This window comes from Pseudorca crassidens, chromosome 8 (genome assembly GCF_039906515.1).
Source record: "Pseudorca crassidens isolate mPseCra1 chromosome 8, mPseCra1.hap1, whole genome shotgun sequence".
Classification (NCBI taxonomy): domain Eukaryota; kingdom Metazoa; phylum Chordata; class Mammalia; order Artiodactyla; family Delphinidae; genus Pseudorca; species Pseudorca crassidens.
The window spans coordinates 42,027,096-42,044,908 of NC_090303.1; the positions used below are offsets into that span (position 1 = coordinate 42,027,096).

The window sequence follows — 17,813 nt, forward strand, 5'->3', positions numbered from 1 at the left end:
GTCTCAATCTGTCCCTCTGAATAATCCTCATGAATTCACCCGAATTTAGGTCTTAGAGTAGAATACATTGGATGAAATCCAGCTTGCTTCAGGGAACTGAAGTAGGGAGAGCTGCTGAACAGTTCCACCTACAGGTCCTGCTGACTATAGTGCGCTAAACTTTCCACGGTTCCCATGATTTTCTCTTGGCACAATATCCCTCCCAATTCCCCTCATTTTCCTTTCTTTCCATTAAGGCTTCTCTGCATCCCCATAACCACAGACACGTGGTGTCTCTTTCATAGTGCTCATGACATTTTACCTGGGTTATATCACTTTTTGTTTTATTGCACCTTTGAGATTGTAAAGTTTCAGGAAAGGTTCATAAATCATTCATATGCAAAAATGCTGGGCACACAATGCTGGGCACGTTGAAAGTTGCTGAATTAACTTATTAATTAACACACTATTAAGTTCAGTTTTAGTAGACCTTTAAGATCATAAAATGTTTTTGCCTAAAGTATTTTCTATTACATTTTTTGAAACCGGTGAGCACTAAATGAACGGGTTAATTCGAATCTGTAAACCCTACGAAACACAGTGCTTGAAGAACTTCCTGGATAAGAAAGAACCTATAGAATTAAAACAATTGTGTTTAAAGCCCCCTTGGAATCCTCTGACAAAGTCAAACTTAACTGCTGTCTACACAGCATGATATGAAGTTATTTCACATTTTAATTCACCAAAATGACAGATGTGGTATTTCAGATACTTTTACTCATTCCAGATCCAAGTTCTAAACAGAAAAACCAAGGTAAGGACATTATTATTCTATGTGGCATCATTCATTCATGAACACAAGTTATACATTAAGGTTTCAGTGGGGAGTTTCTTTTAGGGGGTATAAAATATAAACAAATCACTGTCTGTGATAATAGGAACAGTGACATTACACTAGGAAACCAAAATGAGTTTAGATCTCAGCCTCAGCCTGCTCAAGCAAGCACAACATTTTAATATCAAGTGCTGTAATGAAACAGTGCTGTCTCCCTCTATGGATTTCTCATTTGGAGTGTTTGCTCCGGGTTTTTGCTAATATTGAGAACATCACTTAATGTTCTCTTTGTTTCTTAAAATCTTCAAATGTTAGGGGAAAAAATGACTTTCAGGGACTTCAAAATGTGTATGTGTGTGTGGTTTTGTGTGTTTTCCCCATAGACTCATGAATAAAACTAAAAATAAACACAGTCTAGGGGAGGCAAGCTGATTTTAAAAGAAGGCAATAAGGCTCAGACAATCGGTGCGTTGTTAGACGGAGTGTGCCCACTGGCACATGATCTCACAGGGAGAGGTTAGACATTCAGGATGTTTACGAGCAAAAGTAGAAGATGGGAAAAGGAGAACACTCAAGACCCAGTGTCCTGAGAGCCTGGCGCCGGTGAAGCCCAAAATAATTACTACTGATGAAGGAGCTGTTTTGTTCCAAACTGTCTTCTTGTTCAGATACATAAATAATAAATTTAAAAATAATAATTATTATTATAAAGCAACTCATCTAAATACAAACTCTGCCATATAAAGCTATTTACTTATATTGATAAAGCCGCCAGCATCCTAATCAACAGGAATTTCTCTTAGCCAAACCTGCGAGCAGGCGCGGGGCAGGCTGGAATCTGATTTAAAGCGGCCCAGAACATTAATCGCCGCAAATAATAGAGAACTCTAAGCTGACGCCCAAGGGCAAAAAATAAAACTAAATAATTTTCTTAAAGGAATTCTCGCCGTCTGCGGCGAATGCCCACAAACTTGTTTGACTTCATCTCCTCGCTGACAGGGGAACCAGGACTGAACCTGTCGGAAGGCGAGCCGAACTTGGCCAGTGCCAGGGTGCAGCGGGCGGCCGCCCCGGGCGGGAGGTGGGTTTGGAGACTGGAAGGTGAAAGGGGGTGAAGCGAGAGGAAGCGGCGCCAAAACCCGGGAGGTGGACACGACAAAGGTCAAAGCTATGAGGTAAGACTGCTCCCGACTTCGCTGCGCCCCGCGTTTGCAGGAGCGGACGCCAGCGGGGAAAAGGTGCCCAGGCCCAAAGTGGGGGGGAGGCGGGGGAGGCCCACGGGGGCTCAACCGGCGCGAAGGGTCTCCAGGCCCGTCCGGCTAGCGCTGCCCTGCCCACCAGCCCGCAAACCTCAACCCCCAGCGGCCACGCCCTTCCCCGACCTGGGCGCGCCCGGGCCCGGCCGCCCGCGTCTCTCACCGAGCCAAAAGTGCAGGCGGTACGTGAAGCCCCGGCTGGCCTGGGTCGTGTGTAGCACCAGGTACGCATCCCCGACGTAGAAGTCACCGTAAGCGCTCTCGGGCACGGCCACCAGCTCTAGTTTCTCGATCCTCCAGACCTGCAGCCCCGCCTGCTTGCCCGCCCGGGCGAACTCCTCGTGGTACAGCCCCTGGGCCATGGCTCGAGCACGCGATGCTCCGGGAAGTTGGCGGGGTACCTCGCTGACCCTGGAGTCGGACTGAACCCAGACTTGCAGGAAGAACCCTGGTCGCAGCGGTTTTATAGGGTTTGCTGTGCGGGGGCGGGGCCCCGGGACCCCCAAACGGGAGGGGCTAAGTGCTCAGGCCGGAGTTGCTTTGGAGTAGGCGATCCGTTCTCCTCCGAAGCGTAGCGCCTTTTATCAACCTCCTATGTCTTTCCCCGCAACCCGAAGAAAATTGAATCTCAGAAACCATAAGATCCTAAGGAAACTTGCTGAAACTCCTGGAAATGCCTCCTCCAAGGAAGGACATTTTCCCAGGCAACGGCTGGAGGAGATCAACAATTAAAACTCAGGTTGGCGCATTGTTTTTTTTTTTAAAAAAAAAAAAAAAACTGGCTATCCAGGTAACAGTTAATCATCAACTCCGTCATTTTATCAGCCAGTCTCGCCATTCCCGATGGGCAAAGTTTTTCCGTCCTGATCTTCCCAATTTGAAAATGCCATGAGAAAGAGCATGTCAGGTTTCTTGGGAAGAGTGAAAACCTGGAAGGATAGCGGTGTTACCCGGGGGATAGAGCTCTGTAAGTCCCCAGGGGTTTAGGGAGCTGTGGTTAATTTGCAACCTGCCTCCTTTGGGCAAGAGAGTTTGCTTTTTAAACAACAACAACAACAGCAGTCCTCCTGAGGTGTTCTCAGGCTGGGCTGTTTCTGAGTGTGATATGCTTAGCCTGCCTTCTGAGTTAACTGTTACCTGGCTTCAAGGTGCTAATTTTCTCATTGTTTTCCCTACAGCTTTTGCTTTTGCAGCATGGGCAAAGCATTGTAAAATACAGATGGAAGTTTACTCCTTATTTTGCATTCATTTAACTGAAGTTGATATGGCAAGGGATTTTATTGTTACTGAGAAAGCAAATCGCTCATGGTGTAGAGTAAGAAAGCTGGTTTTTATGCACGTCCATTTTCTGTCACTGTTTTCCAAATTACAGAAGTCCCTGGAAGGTAACTAATAACATACCATTTGATTTTTTCCTTAATTAATTTATGTTTTAAAATAGGTATTACATGAGCATGGTAAAAAAAATTCGAAAGTACAGGTATGCAATAAAAATGTATCTCTATTTCACCTGCCATCCAGTTGCTTTCCCCAAAGGCAACTGAGTTACCAGTTTCTTAAGTATTTTTCCAGACATATTTGATATTCTTTCATCTACAAGAATACAGATAACAGGGTAATTTTTATTTTCTAACAGAAATGGTAAATACACACTGTTCTGAACCAATATATCAAAATATCAGTAGCCAGTACTCATAGAGCTGCTTCTTTTTACTGACCACAAGGTATCAAGGTATTCCATCTTTTAAATGTACTATAAGTTATTTAACCTGTTCAAGTTCATAGGCATTTAAGTTTTGCCTATATTTTGCTAACACAATGTTGCAAACACCACTTCTGAACATACTTTATTATACTCATGAATTATAACTATGAGATAAATTCCTGGAAATACAATTGCTAGAGGGGTTGGAATTCAATGGTTTTGATGACAGTGATGATAATTATGAAACCAGTCACTACCATTTATTGTTCTTCTGCAATGATGGGGCATGGCAAAGATAGCTTTCATTCACTTCCCCTGTCCATTCTTGGTTCTGTAGTCACCTAACTACAGTAAGCCTCAGGTTTCTCATCTATAAAATAGGAAAATAATAGTTTTCACCTTAAAAGACTGTTATTTGGATTAAGTGCGCAAGTGTTTTTGTCTGTTACATAGAAAATGCTCAGTAATTAGGAGCTCTTATTATGCGGTGGTGAGCTTCCTTTTGCTCCTCTAAATCCCTTCTTCATCCTTCTGTTCCTGGCAGTCTTCCCTTAAGACCAGCCTGCATGGGCTAAAGCAACTGGGCTTCAATGCCCTCTAGCTTAGGGTTTGGTTGGAAATCAGAGGGAGAGAGGACAGTAAGGTCAGAGTATTTATTTCCTTGGCTTCCTCCACCAAAGGTCACTACTTTTAAAGACAAATAACTCTATCTGACTTTTCTCTAGTTTGGATTCAGGCAACTGTCCCCTCAGATGCATTATCCCTTTAGGTTTCTCTGTCCTTCTACATATATATATATATATATATATATATATATATATATAAAACCTCTAAAAAAATCTGAATTTTTCTGTTTTGTATGTACCATCTGTCATAGGTTGAGATCCTAATTGATAAATACTATTAGCTACGTTCTCATTTTTTCTTTCTAACACAAACAGTGATAGGTAGGTTTGAGAAGGCTTATTTTATAAATGAGGAAACTGAGGCTTCAGAACTTGTCAAAGATCACCCAGCTAGTGAGTGGACGAAGGAGAATTCAAGTTCACTGTGTCTAATTCAGAAGAACATATTCTTTTTTTTTTTTTTTTTTTGCGGTACGCGGGCCTCTCGCTGTTGTGGCCTCTCCCGTTGCGGAGCACAGGCTCCGGACGCACAGGCTCCGGACGCGCAGGCTCAGCGGCCATGGCTCACGGACCCAGCTGCTCCGCGGCATGTGGGATCCTCCGGGACCGGGGCACGAACCCGTGTCCCCTGCATCGGCAGGCAGACTCGCAACCACAGCGCCACCAGGGAAGCTCCAGAAGCACATATTCTTTACAAAACCTTACTCTTTCGATCCAAATTATTTGGCCTAGATTTGTTCATATAAGTATACTTTATATTTTCATTTTCTTCAAACTTGTCCCTAGAGAAGCTTCTAATATGGTGTGTCCCATTCAGCACCAGGAAGCTTAGCTTTAACTTTGTGACTGAGCATGTCACAAAGTCTTGGTTTTGGTTACATGTCTTGGTTTTCTTATCTATAAAGTGATAATCATTTGTTCTCTTCTTTCTTCTAGGGAAAAAATATGAAAACTGGTGATCTGGACTTAAGGTAATTTAATAATCAGAGTGATCACTTAAGTTCTGTTTCAGTTTTAGTCATAATTCCATTCCTTCTGGTGAAGGAATTCCTTTTAATGATTAAATAAAAATAAAAGGAAATAATTTCTTTTTATTAAAGAAATAAAACGGAACTTTGATGTATAAGTGAAATTCCCTCTTACTTAGGCCGGCAATAGGGTGAGGCAAGTGAGGCACCTGCCTGGGATGGAAAATTTACAAGTGCACTAAAAAGTTCAATAATCAAGATCAATACTATTTTAAGGCAGTATTTTAAAAATCAAAATTAGTGCAAAAAATCATGATAAAAATAGCAAAGTTTAAAATAAAGACAGAATTGTTAACAGTGCCAGATGGGGCCATATTGGAAGCTGAGACAAAGGAAAAATACTGATCTTCTTTTACTTAAAATTTTGATATTTTGGTTTATCATTTTTTTTGCATTACTGTGTCTCATTTTTCTTATCTGTGAAATGGGACTACTGACACAAATCCTTGTAAAACTGTCATGAGCATTAAACGGATAAATAAATATAAACCTGGAATAGTCCTGGTATAAACTCAAGTGACATTGATGAATGGTTAAATCACTTCTCCCAATCCAATCTTGTAAGAATAATGTTTCTAAGTCTAAGTCAGATAGGGACTGCCAATTTCCTATACAAAAAAGGTCTCTAAAACCAGATTCCATTTCCTTTCCATGCCTTTATTTTTTCTTTCTGTCTCTCATAACCTAGGTTCTTAAAATTATTTTCTCCTCTCCATGTAATTGCTGTTCTCCCATTATCTGTCTATTGAAGTTTTACCATTTCTTTCTTTTTTTTTTTTTTTTTAGTTATTTTAATTAATTTATTTTTGGCTGTTGTGTCTTCGTTGCTGCGCGTGGGCTTTCTCCAGTTGCGGCGAGCGGGGGCCACTCTTCGTTGTGATGCACAGGCCTCTCATTGCGGTGGCCTCTCCCATTGCGGAGCATGGACTCCAGGCGCATGGGCTTCAGCAGCTGTGGCTCGCGGGCTCTCGAGCACAGGCTCATTAGTTGCAGCGCATGGGCTTAGTTGCTCCGTGGCATGTGGGATCCTCCCGGACCAGGGCTCGAACCCGTGTCCCCTGCATTGGCAGGTGGACCCTCAACCACTGCACCACCAGGGAAGCCCAAGTTTTACCATTTCTTTAAGGTTTAACTAAAGATACTCATCTTCATTATCATTATTCTCTTGGATCCATTAAATTTCAGCATTCTCTCTGCTTCCTCTCTCAGCCCAGGTAGAAACAGCCAAGGTGAATAAGGTTTTTTGCTTTTGTTTTTAACAGGAATCTGGAGGTTTGAGGTGTGGAGCCTCATGGTTGAATTCAAAGTAGGTGTTTTTCTAGAATGTTAATGCCCAAGGGGAAATGTTAGAGAGTTTAATCCTTGAAATAAATAACAGTGTTAATACTGTAATTAATTCATTGTGCAATTCATTGGAATGAGTTAGTAAAAAAAAAAACAAAAAGTTCGCTTCAGTGGTCTTCATTATCTAAATCATAAACTCTTAGAGTTCAGAGGCATCTCAGTTTATTTCCATTATTGCATCATGACCACAGAATTGTTGAAATTAAACGTATGTGAAAAACAGGAAGTACACCTTTTTTTCCAAGAGAGGGAAATTCTTCAAGTATTTTATTTATTTGCTTTCCTTTGATTATAAATAATGAAAGAATGTAATTAAAAATACATTTCTTGGGCTTCCCTGGTGGCGTAGTGGTTGAGAGTCCGCCTGCCGATGCAGGGGACACTGGTTCATGCCCCGGTCCGGGAAGATCCCACATGCCGCGGAGCGGCTGGGCCCGTGAGCCATGGCCGCTGAGCCTGCACGTCCGGAGCCTGCGCTCCACAACGGGAGAGGCCACAACAGTGAGAGGCCATGGCCACAACAGTGAGAGGCCATGGCGTACCGCAAAAAGAAAAAAAATACATTTCTTTTACTGGTCATCCTGCTAAATTGTATTAACATGTTTGATTTACCAAATGATTTAAGGGTTTAAGCATGGAACCTGGAGTCAGAAGACTTGAGTGTTGTGAGGATTAAAAAGGTAATGTATGTAGAAGCCCTGTGAACACAGTCAATAAACACGGTTACTAATCAGCAAGGGCCCTTAACCCCAGTACTTACCAAAGGCAGGTGATTATTAAAAGTGAAAATGCACTCTAAGGAAGTGTATTTCCATCCCTCCTCTCCATACCAGCCAAACAAGAACTTTTAAAAAATTCAGCTTTTTAATTTTAGATCAGCCAGGATCTAGGACTTTTTCTTTCACCAATTAGTTGGTTTAAAATTGCATATAATGTTATAACTATAAAGGCATGGTCATGGCTCAATACTACGGTGAAGGTTTTATTGGTCTTGAACGTCTGCTGTTGTGATAATTTATTTCTTGTAAACCTATTTACCACAGCAGATTGATTCAGCACTTCCTTCATAATATTTTTATTATATATAAATCACCTATTATTATTATTACATAGGAAATAGCTAACCCCTGTGAGATTACTGAGAGAAGACATCATCATTACTTTAGGCGTTCACATATTAGAGAATGCATATAACCAAGAGAAGGGTTGAGGATACAAGGTCTCATAGAGATTCATGATCTAAAATGATAGTTTAGCTTTAAAGCTTATGTTTATGCAAATAGAGATCTGAAGATAATCATGGTTTTAAAACTATGATAGGGCTTCCCTGGTGGCACAGTGGTTGAGAGTCCGCCTGCCGATGCAGGGGACATGGGTTCGTGCCCCGGTCCGGGAAGATCCCACATGCCGCGGAATGGCTGGGCCCGTGAGCCATGGCCGCTGAGCCTGCACGTCCAGAGCCTGTGCTCCGCAACAGCAGAGGCCAAAAGAGTGAGAGGCCCACGTACCGCAAAACAAAAAAAAATCACCCATAATCCCCACCCCATAGAGATAACCATCATTAGCATTTTGATGCATTTCCTCCCAGTGTCCACATATTTTTAAAATGAAGTATAATTGAACTATATCATTGTGTTAGTTCCAGATGTACAACACAGTGATTCAATATTTCTACAAATGATCACCATGATATGTCTAGTTACTATCTGTCACCATACAAAGACATTACAATAGAATTGACTATATTGACTATACTCCCCATGCTGTACATTTCATCCCCATAACTCATTTTTTTGTACTCTTAATCTCCCTCACCTTTTCACTAGTCCAGCCAAACCCTATCCCCTCTGGCAACCATCTGTTTGTTCTCTGTATTTATGAATATGTTCTGTTCATTTTTTTTAATATTCTACATATAAGTGAAATCATACAGTATTTGTCTTTATCTGTTTGACTTATTTCACTTAACATAATACCCTCTAGGTCCATACATACTGTTGCAAGTGACAAGATTTCATTCTTTTTTATGGCTGAGCAATATTCCATTGTGTGTATATATATATATATATATGTATATATATATATATATACATATATATATATATATATATACACACACACACACACACACACCCCACATTTCTTTATCCATTCATCTATCGACAGACACTTAGGTTGCTTCCATAGCTTGGCTATGATGCTTCAGTGAACATAAGCGTACATATATCATTTTGAATCGGTATTTTTTATTTTCTTTGGAAAAATACCCAGAAGTGGAATTGCTGGATCTTATGGCAGTTCTATTTTTAATTTTTTGAGGAACCTCCATACTGTTTTCCCACAGTGGCTGTACAAATTTCCATTTCCACTAACAGTACACGAAGGTTCTCCTTTCTCCATCTTTACCAATGCTTGTTATTTGTTGTCTTCCTGATAATATCCATCTGACAGGTATGAGATGATGTCTCATTGTGGTTTTGATTTGCATTTTCTTGATGATTAGTGATGTTGAGCATCTTTTCATGTGTCTGTTGGCCATCTATATGTCTTCTTTGGAAACATGTCTATTAATTTTAACATTAATTTAATCTACTATTTTGGGGACACAGCATAATCTTGGCATTTGGTCATGTCTTGGTTTATAAAAGTCAATATTATTTCAGAATTTAAAAAAATTCTTATTCCTAGATTTTTTATAATTGAATATATGATACATTTGTGTCATATATATATGCACATATACATATATACATATGAAACTAAATATATATATTTAGCTTTTATTTATGTTTGTTGCTATTCCAATAATAGGCTTCTCTTCAAAGTTAAAGGAGTAAAAGTTATATAAGTACATCCATAGATGATATGAAAGGATTTGATAATATTTAAAAGTTACGAAAAGTTATATTTAGAATAATATGGAGCAATTGGAAAGTTTTTCATAAAAAGTGAATGAAAGAAAAGTAAAACAAGATACACATTGGTATGTTCAGATTTGGCTTTAAATTGTAAATAAACATATATTACTTTGAGTATTTTGTGTGTGCCATGTACTGTTTAAGTGTTTTTACAAGCATTGCCAACCTAATCATACAACGATCATATCAGGTGGGTGCTACTATTATCATCTCCCTTTTCACAAAGGAAAAACGGAGATAGAGATGGGATAAGAAATTTGTCCAAAGTCATATCTGTACTCAGTGCTGAGTTGGCACCTGAACCCAGGCAATCAGAGTGTTGAACTCACCATTTAAACCACAGGGATCATCTCAACATCTACAAGTGTCAATACTAACATATCTAGGTCCTAACCAGGTGAGATAGCCTAATTCATGAAGAATAGTAAATTGAATTGACATGTATTTAGATTTACCTCAGTAAGACTATGTTTTTTTTAATCTTAGAACCAGAGGTAGAGATTGAGAGTTGATAGGACCTTGGGGAATATATAGTTCTTGGTTCCAGGAAATGACATAATTTGTAAAAGTAATCTAACTACAGAATAACATGAATATTTTAAAAATCAAAAAATATTCTAAACTAATGTCAAGAAATTTGAAATTCAAAGCAAAATGGGTATATTTCTAGAAAATGTAAAATGCCAAAATTAACAAAAGAAGAAATAGAAAATCTTAATTGACCAATATATGCTAAATAAACAATGTTGCTTAAAAAGCAAAATCTTTTCTTCTGTAAAGTACCAGATCCAAGAAGTTTTATATGTGAGTTTTACCATGTATATCCTCTATTGTATACTAATATATCTGGAAAACAGGAAAAAAGAAAAGCTGCTAAAATTATTTTCATGAAGCAATTACAGCACATAAACCCCAATGAGGGCAGTTCAAGAAAATAAAATTACACTTTAGTTTCATTTATGAACATTAACATCAATATCAGATCTAAAATTTTATCCAACCAAGTAAAAAGTGAATTTTGTTTAAAGGAAAAAATAAGATAATCTCAATATATTAAAAATAAATAAAATCCCTTTATGTCAACATTTTTAGAAAACTAGATAGCTAGGAAGAAGGGAACTTTCTTAACCGAATGACATAATAATAAATTACAGCAATAACATATCAAATGGGAACATTTTAGAATGATTTCATTTAAGATTGGAAAAAACTAATAAGAAAAGACAACAGGAACCCCAGTATGTCAGTAATTTTCAAGAGGGTACAGGAAGGAAGGTGTGGACAATGAAAGACCAGAAAAAGAAATAGAAGATATTAGGAATTGCTAGAAAGAAACAAAACTCATTATCTGCAGATGATAATCTAAAAATTAAAAGTCTAAGAATCCTACTGACAATCTGATAGAACAAGAAAGTTCAACAAGATTATCAAATGATTAGAATAATGTGATATAAAATAAGATACAAATTCAAAAAATTTTAAATATATAAAATTGGATGTGTCTATGATTTCAGAGTAGAAAAAGATTTCTTAAACAATACCAAAAATAGCATGAAATATAAAGGGAAAAACTGATAGCTACATAGAACTAAAGATATGGCTTTAAAATTGGACAACGAAGACAAAATTAAATGATGGGGGTAGACTGAGTGAAAAATCTTTTCAATTTCTATAAATAACTAAGGATATCAAGAATATATACAAAAAAAAGAATGCAGAAAGAATAAAGTCAAGGAACTTTATGAAAAAGTACTGTAAAGATATGGAGTCATGTGGCCACTAGATATACAAAGAGTGTTCATTGATTTGGGCCTTGCTATTAATTGAAGGAACTACATAAACAGCCAATATTTGAGTGCTTACAAAGGTCAGCCATTATTCTATGTGCTTTTAAAGTGTAACGGTTCTGTTCTGATCCTTACAGCAACTCTATGAACTAGGCATCATTATTGTCTCATTTTACAAATTAGGAAACCAGGAACAGAAAGTCCCACAAGTATTAAGTGGGAGAGCTAGCATTTGAGGCGACACTCCTCACCTCTACAACCACTACAACTTTACTGCTCTGTTACACCATTTCATAGCCAGCAGGTTGTTAAAAATTAGAAAGATAACATGAAAGGCTGGCAAGGATGTGGGGAAATAAGAAATCTCATATAATATTTAGAGGGGCAGCTCTAATATGATGTAGCAATCTCGACAGCAATCTGGCAGTATTTAGTGAAAACTGTAGGCATATCTTTTGTGCCCCCAAATTCCACTCTTGGATGTGTACTCCAGTGATATTGTTCACAGATGCACAAAGAGGCATGTACAGTGATGCCCACCAAAGCATATTGTGCTAGAAAGAAGTTGAAGGCAACCTAGAAGTTCAAAAACAGGAAAATATTTTTTAGGCCTAAGTAACATGTGGTATATGAATATGCAAGAGAGGAATACTAGTGCCAGAGGCAATGATCAGCATGGAAAAGATAGCAGTGTAAGCAGATTTCAAAACTATAAAGTTGAATAGAATAGTAAGAAACAGAATGTGATGCCATTTGTGCCATTAAAAGCACATCTACATTAATAAAAATGAATTTCATGAATGCACACATTGCAAATGACCATGAACCCTGTGGAATGTGGACTGGAAAAGCATACATTAACTGCATGTCAGTGGGAGCCTGGTGGGGGTAGGAAGGGGACTGATGATGCAGGAAAGAATGAGAAAAATCATGAAAGAAAACATAAAAGAGAGAAGGTGCACTGGTTGACAATAAAAACTTGCCATGAACCAAGGAGTATAATCAATTCAATTCTGTGCACCTGAGATCCAAAATCCCAAAGCAAACAAAATTAAAAAGAGCAACAAAATTTTAAAAATCTACCTATCTATCCATCCACCCATCCCTCCATTCATCCATCTATGTGACAGAGTTTTTTAAAACGTCGGCATATATATATATATATATATATATCAATATATAAAATTTAGACCTATTATAATAAAAATTATGTAGGGATTTAAAGAATTTCTGAGGCCTAAAGAATAGCACAGAGAGGATTATTGAAGTTGAATGTAGTGATTCTAATTCCATTTTTTCCTGTATGTTCTTTTAGTTTGTGTGACAGAAAGAAACATCTTTAACCCAGGAAGTGTTTCACATAAATTTTAAAACCTGGGTTACTAATTTACTATTTTATGACTGTCTGATTTAAGAATGTGTAGAAAAATACTGGTTTCTATGACATGAAATCCTGCACCCTTATAATAACCTATCATTACAAAAACGTTCAAATAATTAAGGATAATATGCTTTATATTGCATTTATGTTGGCCTTTCTTTTCTTTCTAGTTTCAAAGCTTATAATGACCCAGAAAATATATTTACTTAATGAATCAAGGAAACTGCAAGAAGGAAACAGCATGGTGAGTACTTAAAGAGAAGGCAGAAAAATGGGGAAAATATTCCCTCCCTTTCAACTACATTCTTTCCAATGGTCTTAATTACTATCCTCTTGCATTTATGGCCTTTATTAAGTATTGCAATATGTAATTATTTAAATAATGGCAAAAATGCAATGTATATATTCCTTAACAATAAGAGGTTAAAAGATAAAAGCATCTCATTCTCATTTAGAGATATAGTAAAATACTTATGAGTAAAACAACACAGAGTCTGGGATTTACCTTTAAGTACACCAGGAAGAAAGTTGGGGAGGGATAGATGAAATGAAATTGGCTAAGTGGTAACAATTGTTGTTGTTGAGTGACGGGAGTTTAGGGGTCCACTACTCTCTTAAGCCAACTTTTGTATAAGATTTAAATTCTTCATCATAAAAAATTTTCCTTAAAAAATTATAAGTTCTGGCTCTGTGTGATTTTAAAAATCATTTTGCTATAATTGCATTCTGAAATATTTACGAAGTGAATAAAGCTCCTAGAGCTGCATGGCTGGACACATTTGGGAAAGCTTATGATGCCAGTCCAAAAGGCCAGCCACATTCAGGACGAAGCACGGCCTGACACATGTCTCCCATTTCCAAAACAACTGGCAGGTGTGGGCTGCTTTTCCACGTGTGCAGTAAGCATTAGCAAGATTTCTTCTTCTCCGAGTTTATGTGGGGCAGCTCCTGTCTACAAACGTTGCTTTCCCTTTCATTGAGCAATTTCAAAATTAAACTGTCAAGTAATGAGTATTTATTATAATCAAATAACTCTGCAAAGGAAGTTTCATTTTTTGTTTGCAATTTCCAAAAGACGGTACAGAGAACAGTTGCCCAAAAAGATTGGTCAGTGAAATTGGTTAATGTTATTGACACGGTTTAGACTGATGAGTATTTTGTTTCAGGGAGAATTTTCTACATTAAAATACCTGTTGAAAATTAGTGACATTTATTTTAAAGTTCATACTTTAAACATTTTAAATTATGAGTACTAAAATCTGAAGGAGAATGTTGAGAGGTTGATGAGAACTCTGGAGGTTTCTGCCAAGCAGTTTTTCTGATATAACAATATAACTAGTTGGCTTCTTGCCCTTGTCATATGAAGTAAATTAAGCTAATTTTTTAGAGGAGGTTGACATCTTTCAAAAGGTCACCAGGAGGTTAACTTTCTTTTGTCATTTGGATGACCAGGACAGATTTTCAATTTACGTAGCCTTCAACTTTCCCACGTGGGATTATGAGACCAAAAGTGAATCATTTCTGCAGAAAGTACTCTGCCCATCTGCTAAGAAAGTTTTAAAGTTTCATGATGAAATAGAAATAGAAAAAAAAAAAGTTTAAAGTTCTACCTCAATAAAAGCAAAATAGTTTTAAATTTGAATATTTTAACTGTTTCCACCAGTGAAATAATTGAATGTTCTCCTACATTCATTAAAAAATACGGCAGTTACATTTGCTTTTTCTTCTGTCTTAGAAAACATAGAAAAGGCTTTCTTCAAGTTAAAGAGAAGAATGAAACACCGGTTTGTGCATCAAATTTTGTAGACAAATGAATATATCAAATACTTGATAGTTTAGGAGATATTAGTTTAGTGTGGTGTTTAGAGTTGGTTTTCCAGTGATAAAATTAGAGAGGAAAAAATGCTTGAAACCTGTTTCCTGCCCTTTTCATGACTGTAGCTCTTATGGGCACTGAGTATAGTAGTTAGGAATCTGTACTTTGCATTTAAAAACAAAAAACAGAAACCCAACTACCTGGGTTTGATTTCCAGATGCTCCATTTATAAGCCATATGGCCTTTGGCAAATTAGTAACCTCCTCAACCTCCCCAACTATAAAGTGGTGGTGATGAATATATACCGAACATATGCACACACACACACACACACACACACACACACACACACACACACACACACAGATATATGAAAACAGGCACATTGTTGTAAAGGTTAAATTAGATTGTGCATAAAATATACATAACAAGTAACTAGAACATTTATAGCATATGCTCAATAAACATTCAGTTATTATTTGCACTAGGATAGCATTTACATTTAATTGAAAATATATAGCAATGTAGAGGGTATTATGCTAGCTAAGTGAAATAAGTCAGACAGAAAAAGACAAATACTATATGATTTCACTTATACATGGAACCTAAAAAACAAAACAAATGAACAAACATAACCAAACAGAAACAGACTCATAGACACAGAGAATAAACAGGTGGTTGCCAGCGGGGGTGGGAGGAGGGGGAACTGGATGCAGGCAGTCAAAAGGTACAAACTTCCAGTTATAAGATAAATAAGTACTCGGGATGTAATATACAGCATGATAAATATAATTAACCCTGCTGTATGTTACATATGAAAGTTAAGAGAATAAATCCTAAGAGTTCTCATCACAAGGAAAAAATTTTTTTCTATTTATTTATTTTGTATCTATATGAGATGATAGATGTTCACTGAACTTACTGTGTAATCATTTCATGATGTATGTAAGTCAAATCATTATGCTGTACACCTTAAACTTATACAGTGCTGTATGTCAACTATATCTCAATAAAACTGGAAGAAAAAAATAAAAATAAATAAACTATATATAGCAATGAATGTGTATAACTGGCAAAATAATTGTTTTGAAAAGATGTTTTAGAAACATATTTGTTGTACAAATGAGATAAAAATGCAGCACGGTTGAATGACTCTTAAAAGTTGTCCTAAAATTCCCTGAAAGGACAAAATTTTTCTCATTGGAAAACTACTTTACTTGTTTTAAACTGCATCTGGTTTGAATTAGATTTGGAAATCACTGCTCTGTTTTTCTAAAGTAAATGCTGGATAATCTCCACATAATCCTGATAATGGCATCAGTTTTTTTTTTTTTTTTTTGATAGTCACTTCATTTTTCAAAACTTTCACAAAGAAATATAAGCAGCAGTTTATACCTGGGTCTTTACCGATTGTTAATGCAATTGTTTGACCATTGACAGTAAGCACGTGACTAGGTCCATCGCTAGCTCACCATTGTTGTACAACTGTATGCAAATATTGAACATTTCTTCTCACTGCTTTCAACTCTTAATTATCAATATTCTCACCAACCTCAGAATTAAATCAATATTATTGTGGCACCAATAAAAAGCTTCTCATCATACAAGTGACAGTATTTTCCCCCAAATCTATTTCTTACCTAATAGGACCTTAATATTTTAAATTCACTAATCCTCCATTTTATTCCATAGAGATATTAATTGAGAGATCAGACAGAATTCAGCTACTTATTGTTGGAGAAGAAAAGGTGCCCAAGCCTTTAAAAAATGCACAAGAGCTCTCAAACTGCTCATGGATGACTCAGAGAAGAAAGGCTAGGACCCTTGGGATCCTAGGAGCTTGATGACATTATCCAGGCCAGGCCGTTTGGTCTACTGTCCTGTTTCAGGCCAGACCCATTCAGAGAATTTTAATTAAAGGTTTAAGAGATGCAGGTGCTGGAGAACAACTGTTGAAATCAATTCTAGCTCTGTCACTTACTGGGTGATTTGGGCTAACTGTTTGCGGTCTCTTTAAAAACGGAGAATACTAATCTCTAGTTCCTATGGTAGTTCTGAGGATTAGTTAAATCAATCCATGTAAAGTGCTTAGGATAGTGCCTAGCACAAGGTAAGGGCCTAGTAAATATTAGCTATCAGCATCATCACCATCATTATAAATATCCAGACTAAAGCCCATATAGACAGAAATACACAACTACATATATGCACATACATACATATAAATATGCAGTATGAGCCAAAATAGTATGTCTTTTGGTTTTGTCTTACAATATTCACTTACCATGGACTAGTTTTTCAGGTGAGTACATGTAGATTTATTTCATGGAAAAATTGCTGTGTTGTAGCACATTATATTGATGTACTATTCTTACATTGGTGTACCTTTAGTTTTTCCTTCCAGGCTTTTTGCTTTACAAATAATACTTAAAACTGCAGTGTTCTTTACATAACTTTGCATATAAATAGCACTCTTTCTGAAGAATAGATTCCAAGAAGTAAAAGCGATGGATCAAATTGTATATCTATTTTTAAAAAATTGATTGATACTCTAAAGTATTCTCCAAGTATATTATGCCTATTTTATACTTAAAAAAACTGTAGAATACTATACATTTCTACAGACCCTAACCAGCATTTAATGCTATTAATTCAATTATTGCAAATCCAATGCATATGATATTGTATTGCATTTGGTTTTCATTTGCATTTCCCTGCTAATAGTGAAGATAGCGTATTTCCTTATATTTGTTGGCTGTCTATAGGTACCCTATGACTTTTAGGTTCATATTATTTATATATTTTTATATGTATGGTTTCTTTTTCTATTTCTTTCATTATTGTGTATATCAGGAATATTAACTCCTTGTCTCCTATATGTGTTACAAATATTTTCTCCAAGCTTGTTGGTGGTTGTATCTAGACATTTCTCCTTTTTAAGTGGGCCTTTCCACACTGACCTTAAAATATTCACTCCTACTGTCTTCTAATAATCTTATAGCTTTGTTTTTGCTCTTTAGATATTTTATCTGCATATAAAATAGTTTTGCATTATTTTGGTGGTAAATAAATAGCTTAAATATGTTGGTAGCGAATTTCCTCATAATTAAATAAATGTGAAATCAGAGATAGAAACTG

General features: G+C 36.9%; 1 protein-coding gene and 1 long non-coding RNA gene across 4 annotated transcripts in view; one reads left to right on the forward strand and one right to left on the reverse strand.

Annotated features, from left to right (window-relative positions):
* Positions 1–2,569, reverse strand: part of SCIN (scinderin) — an 81,084-nt gene extending 78,515 nt beyond the window's left edge. For both annotated transcript variants that reach the window (XM_067746262.1, XM_067746261.1), the window contains exon 1: positions 2,234–2,569. In XM_067746262.1, coding sequence (XP_067602363.1) covers positions 2,234–2,432 — 199 coding nt within the window. In that variant the 5' untranslated portion in view covers positions 2,433–2,569. The remainder of the gene's footprint in view (positions 1–2,233) is intronic.
* LOC137229010 (uncharacterized) lies at positions 1,789–16,801 on the forward strand. Of its 2 annotated transcripts, none has more exons than XR_010945492.1 (3): positions 1,789–1,989; positions 13,030–13,103; positions 16,370–16,801. It is a non-coding gene; the product is annotated as an uncharacterized lncRNA (long non-coding RNA). The 2 variants fall into 2 exon arrangements; XR_010945493.1 differs by lacking the exon at positions 1,789–1,989 and adding an exon at positions 2,454–2,809.
* Positions 16,802–17,813: the final 1,012 nt, after the last annotated feature.